The 9374-nt window shown below is 48.0% G+C and overlaps 1 protein-coding gene across 1 annotated transcript in view; it reads right to left on the bottom strand.

Annotated features, from left to right (window-relative positions):
- Positions 1 to 9374, bottom strand: part of NOC2L (NOC2 like nucleolar associated transcriptional repressor) — a gene marked incomplete at its 5' end in the record, with an annotated part of 58488 nt that overhangs the window by 13276 nt on the left and 35838 nt on the right. Inside the window, 2 exons of the mRNA XM_035902142.1 lie at positions 1163 to 1298; positions 6234 to 6347. Of these exons, the coding sequence (XP_035758035.1) occupies positions 1163 to 1298; positions 6234 to 6347 (250 nt within the window). The remainder of the gene's footprint in view (positions 1 to 1162; positions 1299 to 6233; positions 6348 to 9374) is intronic.

The following is a 9374-nucleotide window of genomic DNA, read 5'->3' on the forward strand; positions in this document are numbered from 1 at the left end:
CTGCCCAGGGGGGCTGTGGAGTCTCCTTCTCTGGAGGTATTCAACCCCCGCCTGGATGAAGTCCTGTGTACCATGCTCTAGGAGAACCTGCTTGAGCAAGGGGGTTGGACTGGGTGAGTTCCTGAGGTCCCTTCCAACCCTTGAGATTATGTGATTCTGTGATTAAATCTCCAAGCAAGAAAAGTCTGTATTCCTGCAAGTCGCCCTACTATATGAAAGACGATGCATTTAGAAAACCTGTGATATCCCAAACATTCCAAATTACAAAAAGAACATCTAAGTTTTCTCCTCAAACTATGTGGTGAACTTCTCAGGCAGGTTCCACAATTTACTGTGGCCCCCTCGTGGTCACAGCCAGAGAGTGACATCACTCCATTTTCTCTAGAGGCTTTCTTGGCTTGTCAAGAATATTTGCAACATCAGTCACTATAAAAGAAATAAATCAAAAGTGCATGCAAAGAGAGGATAACCATTCTTAGAGCAAAGATCCTTGTTCTGGTAGCCAGCCCCTACGACAGCTATTGTTTGCAATGATGTATACAGTGAAGATCCAGCATGCTGTCAGGTAGAACAATGTTCTTATTCTTCTCCTATAGGTGTGGAAACAAAACATGGATTTCTGCACCTCCACGCACTGTGCAAGAGAACAACAAACACTTCTCTGTCCTCCAAGGTGAGACTTCAGCCCAGAACCTGCACAGGCCATAAGCACAAGAAGGACAACTCGCTCTTTGAGAATTACAATATGAACCATTGGCTGCTGCTTTGAAGCCTTTGAAAGCATGGTCTGTGTTCGGCCAAACATCCCCTAGCTCTTGGGCTATCATGTTGGGGTCAGCGTCTGTGACAAAAGAACGGTGCTAAGGGGAAGAGAGAGTATGGGTCATGTACAGAAGATGACTAAAGCAGGACTAAGGCTTTAAAATGAGCTGGAGTGACAAAGGAGGAGAGGGAGAGAAAGATAAAAGCCTCCCAACTACCTTCTGTCCATCACTTAAAAAAGCATTCAAAAGGCATCATCATCTTGTGTTTTCTCTCCCTAACAGTGTATCTTTTGAACTGAACGTGGCCAGCGTGCATCTCCCTTAGGGCAGGACTGTACTGACCCGCATCATACAGAATTCTGGAGAAGGAGAAGCTATTCCCGGTCTCAGCCCCATACCTTTTATAGGGAATCCAACATTCTCCTCATCAGAGTCACTGTCCAGATCAAAGAGGTCCTTGAATTCCTTCTTATCTTCTTCCTTGCTTTCGTCTTGCTTCTTACGCTTAATTTCTGGGAAGTTCAAGTCTTCAAGCTGGAAAAAACCAAAACCAACAGTAAGAACAACCTTAATTTGTACTTTTGAACATAAAATGCTGAGCTTAAACACAGGAACTTGGCTTTGCCCAGTATGTGTAAGCTACGTTGCCAAGAATAGTTGGGTCTGCCTGCTGCCAACTAGGGGAGCAACACAGATTTGTGAGTCAGTTACAAAGGTGAATGATACGTGCAAAGCACCACTGCTCTATTGATCTTTACCTAATAAACTATTTTTGCTAATGGGCCGTCTACTGCTGGTACCTTAGCATGGATAAAAATGCAAGACATCCATAACCAGCTGGCTGTCCTAGATCTCCAGTCTGAAAGCCATGCAGGCCCCGTGAGCTTGGCAGCCAAGCACCACCAAGCCAGACTGCTCTGGTCAGCTCTGAAGTAGCAGTTTTCCACCAACACCAGAAGCTGTGTCAGCTATAGCAAAGGCACTGCCCTTTTGGCTGCAGATTTCAGCACGGTTAAATGGCAAGGTTCTGAAGATATTTAAGGTCTGTCTACACCATGGCTTCCCAGGTTGCTAGCCCTTAAGGAGATCAACGGGCCAAGAGCCTTGCTACTGCAGCCGGCCAATATCAATGCCATTAAGTACTTGCAATTGACACCACCTCACTGCTCTTTACACCTCTCCAGAGGGGGATTAGGGGGAGGATTTACTTGCAAGGGCTCAGGCCAGCAGGGCAAAGATAATCAGAATGCAAATTAAATCCCAAGTGCTCTCTGAACATCAGCTGCCCGCTGCCCGTGCCTGGCTGCACACCTCCTGGGAAGCACTCATGCATTAGCACACATTAGCTTGCTTGGAAACATTCGCCCTGCGAGTAATAACTCATTTGCTCTCTCCCACCCGTCAGACCACCCTTCAACACACTCCTCTCTGACCACATCCACTCCAACCCTCCCATGAGCTTCCCCCAGCGGGAATAGCAGCAAAGCACAGCCCATATAGAAAGGCAGCTCTCAGTCGACAGAGAAAAAGAGTGAGCGTGTGGGGATGGGGGGGAGGGATGACGAGAGACACGGAGACTGCATTTGCTCCTGCAGCCAATTCCAGCAATTTCTCCCAGCCTGTTTCATGGTTATGGTCCCCAGCTGGGCAATATTGATTCTGGGAGCTGAGCACTTACAAGCAATAACCTGCAGCACCAGGATGGAAAGTCAGAAGCTGTCCAGAGAAGGGGAGAGGAGAGCAAATCTCCAACCACCATTTGCAGGGTCCTAATTTTAAATCATCTTCCCACCTGCTCTTTTCCACTATGAGATGCCTCTACTTCCACCGGCTCTGCAGAGACACGCTGGGCTGTCCCTGTGCCGGGAAGACGCATGAAGAAAGCAGCACACGACTGGCTTCCCAAACAGCAGTCGTTGCATGCCAGAGAACAGACTTGGGAAGCAAAACACAGCAAGAGCAGCAATCCAGAGTCACTGCCAAACGGCTGCCCTCAGCTGACCTAATGACATATTGTAACCACCCTCCTTCCTAGGGCGGTTATGCTCCAGCAAGCTCCATCGTGGGGCAGGGGAGCTGCTACGCTGAAAACATTTTCCTTAGCCCCTACCAGTTCTGGTGGACAAGACAGGCTCATGCTTCCCTCCTCTCATCTGTTCTGGCACATAATTTTATGGAGGGTGGGAGGGCAGGGGGAGAGGCTCCAGAAATACTTATTCAATGAGAGGCTCCAGAAATAAAACACAAAGGTCTCAGAAGCTAAAATATATCAGCAGCTATGCTTCTAACCCAGCATTAGGCTGTGATCACAGACACAGTCCCCGTATCTGACCCCTTTCAGTTTAAACATTCCTTGCCTCTGCCAGTGCCTCAGCCAGGTCATGCTGCCATCATCCCAGCCTCGGGGAGAAGCACCGGTGCTTCCTGCAGCCCAAGACCTGGACCAGCACCATGCCCTCCCTCGGTAGCTCCATTTGGGGCAAGGCTTCTCATGTCCCAGAGACGGTCACTCCAACAGGTACTAGGGACTGTACCCTGTGGTATGGCTGAGCCAACTCTGGAAGTCTCCCAGCCAGAGGCAGCACCTTTGGGCCTTCTTCTGTGCCAAGAGCCACGCTACTGGCAGAGTCCTTGTCTGGCAGCACTGGTAGCTATCACTCTTCAGCAGTTAAACAGGAGTCCAGCACTGCCTAACCAGGAAATAATTGAGGTTGAAAGCATCACAAACAGAAGCAGAAGCCCAGTTTTGACAATGAACAACTGCTGCATCAACTGCCCAAGTCCCTGTTGGCTAGTCCTGGTCTCCATGACCCCGGTCACTGCTACTGCTCAGCAGCAGTAAATGAAACGCAAAAATCATCCAAGGTCTTATGCTCCCTCATCACACATCCTGAGCATGGGATGTTTCCATGGAACACATCCCTTAGTAGGTTTAAAGTGGAACTGGAGCTGTGTATGAGTAAAATGACTCACGTTCATGATGTAGAACAGTCTTCTCCAATTCTCCAAACTTCCCCACTTCAAGGCAGCAAAAGAGAGAGACTTCTCTCAACATTGTGAAAAATGTCCCCAGTATCCCGAGCAGGAGCAGGTACAGCAGGGAGCTGTTAGTTGGGACTTCTTTGTATTTTCATACTGCCTAGGAAAAGTCCCCATTTCCAAAGGCAGCCTACAGTTTTGGGTGACATCAGTATTGGCTGAACTCAACCTGAGCGTATCAAAAAGGACCTGGTGTTGAATCATGCTGAGTTGTGCCTCTCCACAGGAGTGCCTTCAAGATGGGCACCTCAAAATAAAAGCACCAGAAAACCCTACTAGTTGTGGGGCGATCACAAAACAAATGAATGAGACTTGTACTGAGCCACAGCTCACAGATACAGCCTGTGTTCATCACACAGTAGCAGTAATTAGGTAATTTGGGGGCCAGTCTTTTAATCCCCAGCTAGAGGGTTACTACCTACTGAGTCTCACGAAGCCGATTAGTCTACATCCCATTAAAAACCATTGGGAAAAGCAAATGGAATGGGCAGAAGGGTCAGCGTTGTTATAGAAGGCAAGCTGCAGCTCATAGCAGCTGAACGCCAGGCTGATTTTTTGTTATTATTTTTTCCCCCCAATGGCTGCTAATGGGACATGGATTTTCCCAGCCCTAATGGGCCTCATGGTGTTCACTCTCCTGCTGGGGCTCACAATGCTGCATCATTAAGCTCGCAGTCCCCACCGAGAGAGACAACAGCCCCATTCACCAGGCAAAGATGCCAGGCAGCCACAGACCTTTCAGAAAGCTAACTCCGAAGTCTGTCTCTTCCTACAGTTTATCTGTTCAGCCCACTATCTCTGAGAGAAAACAAGTCCCTGTCACTGCCCTTCAGACTTCCCCTGGTTTCAAAAGTCACCCTCTTGAGCCTTGCTGTAGGAAAGCAATCCCTCAAGGCAACTCTCCACCTCAGCTGGCCCTGGCCACCCCAAGGAGCTCCAGCTCCCCTTCTCCCTTTAACATGAGATGGGGGCTTGTCCACACTGAGGCCTGATCTCCTCTCCCGTTGTGATAGCTGCTTCGGTACCAGGGAAGGGTCAGCTCACACCAATAGGGCCTATTTTGGGCAAGAGATCAGCCCCACTCACAGCCATCACTTCTTGCTGTTTTTTAGTTCCCCCCCTTTCTGCTAAGGCCACATTCTCCTGCTGGGTTTGCACAGAAAACAAGCGTGCTTCCTATTCCCTCTGCATGGCTGCCCCAGGGAATTTCAGCCTCCTGTCCTTATCTCAGGTTGGTATATGATACTGAGCACTTCTAGGATATCCCAGGTCTTCTACCATGCTCTGGGACTTGGCTCAGAGCCAATCGTCCTCACATCCCATCGATTATTTTAATTGTTCCCCACCATACGCTGGAGACACCAATTATATCTATTTCCTGCTCCCTGGCCAAGAGCCTAGCTCAGCCACTTTCATTGCATTAGCATCGAGACAGCTTTCCTTTAGACTCCTAATGTAAGCAAGCTCCCACCCCCACCTTCTGCATCCTGGAGTGCAGTGCCATGAGGAGCAGCCAAGAGGCCTTCCCTTGGGCAGGAGATGTGGGAAATGGCAGTCTGAGCACTTCTGTCCAGAGAGCAAGTCCCACCTCACAACCAGCCACCCCCACAAATAAGAAAATGCAAAAGAGAACTCATCCCTGATACTCCCTTTGCTAAGAAGAGAGGCATCTTTCCCTCCCTACTTTCTTGCAAAGTTAGGCATGGCAATCCAGTCACATTCTGCAGAGCTGGAAAAAGAGCTAAAGGCCTACACGAGCTCAACCTGTTCTGTTTTACTATCAAGAAAGCAATGCAATTTGCAAGAAATGATGGAAACTGCCTAAAGCAGTGTGAGAAGGCCCATGAATGTGGGCCCATGAACTGTGTGCACAGTCTAAACTTCTAAAATCCATCACATGCTTGTTCCAGAAGTAACATCCACAATGAGGCCATTGTCCTAGTTGCTCAGACACAACTGAATTTGTTTATCCAACCCACCCCTGCCAGTACACACAATTACTCTATTACCGTCTTCAGCTTCCTAGCCTTGAATTACAAAGGCTGCTGTACCAATGGATCTTGAACAGCATGAGCCTAAACAGGGACAGAGGGCAATATGCCATAGCGCTACTTCCCCCAGACTCACCTAACCTGGTGAGATTAACTTGGGCAAACGAACAGGCTACAGGCAGGGGACACAGATGTTGCTCCTAGAGATCCCCGTGAGACAAATCCACGGGGAGCTGAAGACATCGGCTAGGCTGCTGTCCAGCCACGCTCATGCTCTTTCCAAGAACGCCCAAGCCTACGCACTCGCACAGCTCAAGCCACTTTCAGCTCACACCAGTGGAGCTGGTTTTGATCAGCCACCATCCTGCTGCCAGGACATGGCTCTCTTGTCTTCCCATGACACAGATGATGTCCAGTACGCTAGGTGTTTCATTCTTACTCTTTCTTTGCCGCTGATTTCCAGTTGTATCTCCTTCTCTCTTAGCTTCTTCCACTGAGTATAGTACTTGGTCAGAGGTGTCCCCTCCTCTTTGACCTGCTTTTCCCATTGTTCCTGTGGAGAGAAGGGGGACAAATTTAAGAAGGGTTTTCAAAGCAGTTTTCCAATACAACCTTTGGCAAACTCAGGGAGTCAAGAACAGAGGTTAAGATCCTTTCCCAAACCACCTTTTCCCAGCTGCTGGGTAGGAAATTGGCAACCATGGCAAAGAATGCAAGCAGGACTAAGTGTGAATTCAGGCACAATCATTTAAGCAACTTGTGAGTCAGGAGTGGTGTGACTGACAATTCTCCTTAGGTAAAGCATTGCCTGGGCACTGCAAGGAGACCAAAGAAAGCCAAAAGATTAAATGGACAGGTTGGCCAATGCAACAGCTTATTTATGCAATACCAAAGCACAGGATACCAATGGCACTGAAGGACAGCATAAGGTCCTCATAAAGGAGCATCTATATGGTGGTGCATAAGATGCTTTAGCTGATGGAAGATCACCAAATTTTCTCAGCATGGTGGCCTGAAATGTGGGTTCCCAGATTCCTATTTCTCCCTTCTAGAAGAGGCCTGATTCTCAGAATTGCTAAGAACTCACAAAAGGCTCTCCTAAGATCAGCTCAATGCCTTCTGGGAGTCACTATTACTATCTGGGCCTTGACCATTCACTTCTACTCTGGCTCTAGAGAGAAGACATTGACACAGAAGTCAAGTCAGATGATGCAGCCTACTGTAATGAAAAAGAAAGTACTTCAACTGACACCTGAAGGTAGAAATCGAAGGGACAGATCAGAGGATCTATCAGGACAAAATTTGTCCCCTGCTCCTTCAATGGAGGCATTTGATCACCTGCTCAGTTCTTGCTTTTTAATTCAGAAAAACCTCATGCAAGCATTTACAAGACCTAAGTACCAAAGATGCCTGATTGCCTTTTCCCCCTGTTCTACAGCCAAGTGTTTATTTTTGAAACAAACATTCCCCTGCAGGGTCTTGGACTCATCCCAACCTTGAGAGAGCAGAGCATGAAGAAGTGCTGAGCCTGTTTCCGCTGTCCAAGCAGGGAGAATAAGGAGGTGCAAACACCGTAAATGGTGGGAAGCAAATTGATGGTTAAAAATTCTTTTACGCTTCAATCATTTGGCATGGTAGTGCTGAAAGGGGGGGTGGGTGGTGTGGTATGTCATATTAAATACATTCTTCTTAACCTGCCAACATCCCTTTAGCTTAAAACCCACATAGAACTGTACCTGCTAACCGGATTACCACAGTGCCCAGAGGCTTTGCATTACCCCACAGTAAAAAGTCAATCTAATGTAAGCAGAAATACATGACATACAAGTTGGAATTGAAACAGGTGAAGGAGCAACAGGAACAAAGGTTAGCATAGATACACTCAAAGGTCAACACGGATCCAAAAAGAGTATCCTGAACCCAGGAATGAACGAATCCAGATCTCTGTATGGGCAGCTGTGTGTACACAATGCTCCTCTTTGAGCATGGGAACAAAAGGCCAGAACAAGAACATCTTCACAGCAGAAGACACAGCAGCAGCTCAAATATTCTTCAGCATATCCTAAATCAACTGCTGCTGGGGAGCTGAACCCCAAAACTAGGGAGCTATGGTGTGCTGGCTGCAGCCTGTGAGCCAAGGTGCGGGAAGAAGTTTGTATAAAGAGCAGTGTATGAACAAGATGACAGAAAGTGCAGGTCTCCGCAATGGATAGCAGCGCAGAGCTCCCAGCTTACACAAATAAGCAAGTAGTCAGTGTATATTATGAAGTGAAATATATCAGTCTACACCAGCTCTCGATTTGGCCCATCACTGGGAGGGAAGTGGAGATGATCTGTGGTCTCTGCAGCTGGCACCAGGAGCTGAACTTTGGCAATTAAATGGCGACCAGCTTGTGTCACCTGCACTCTAATGGCGCAGAATCTATTTATGTATCCTACAACAGGCACTATCAATACTGCATGAAGCCAAACAGGCCCTTTCTGGTAATCACGGGTCCCAGACTCACCCCCACCCCCCCCGGGACTGTTTGTAACACAGCTCCAGGTCTGCACGGCTGGAGCCTGCGTCTGCTCTCCGGTCTCCTCCCCGGCAGGCTGGCTGAAAGCAGAGCTGATGTACGGCCGACTCCAGCAGCACTCGCTAGCGGAGACGCCAGCCAGCAGACAGCGCAGCTTTACTGTCGATCTGACCCACCACTATGGCAAGAGGAGTAATTCCCGAGCAGTACAAAGTCACCCCATTTATAGATCAGGCTCATATCAGGCTGCCAGCTGTAATCAGACAATTTGTTGATGCTGCTTGGTATGGACAGCTTCTGAGAAAGGCTCTTCCTAGAGAGGGCAAAAGTCTATTTGTTCTGTCTGATACAGCTTTTTTGGTTTTAAAATGTGCTGGAATCCAGAGATAAAGACCATTAAAACACTCCTGCCTTTCTAGTCAAACACCTCAATGGGAATTTTGAGACAGTGGATGCCATCACCCCACCTTTAAGCATTTTCAGTTCTCTTCTATTAGTCCTTTTGGATCACTGTGCTATTGGGCGACACCCAGCACGGATCAAGCCCACAGTGCTACCACCAGTACAAATGTAACAAAGATCATCACCTAACCTCCCATGTGAAATGTGAGATGGGCGTGAACGCGGAAGATCTGGAAATCCCATGGAAATGAGGCAATGCTTTCCATCAGCTCATTCCCTCACTTCACATTTCATTGAGCGTAACAGCCTGCTGGACCACACTGCTCTTCAACGAGGGTTCCCCAGCTCCGTGCAAAGGTCTGCCCAGGAGCCACAAAGCTGTAACGCAGCCTGGCACACTCCGTGGGTCCTGGTGCACTCTTTTTCCTTCCCTGCATTTTCCCCTGCCAGTCCAGGGCCCACACTAGTGCAGATGAACCTAAAATCAGAGCTGCACATTAAGACAGCTGGATTCAACTTCAGCTGCAGGCTCCGCTTTTTTTGGCTCCCCTCACAAAGACCTTAATTAGTATAGTAACCTATTAGCATTGTACTCTCAAAAAAAGCACTTGACTCTCAAATATTAACCTCTTGCAAAAAAAAAAAAAAAAAAAAAAAAA

This window comes from Egretta garzetta, unplaced genomic scaffold (genome assembly GCF_000687185.1).
Source record: "Egretta garzetta isolate BGI_Z169 unplaced genomic scaffold, ASM68718v1 scaffold29, whole genome shotgun sequence".
NCBI classification, from domain to species: domain Eukaryota; kingdom Metazoa; phylum Chordata; class Aves; order Pelecaniformes; family Ardeidae; genus Egretta; species Egretta garzetta.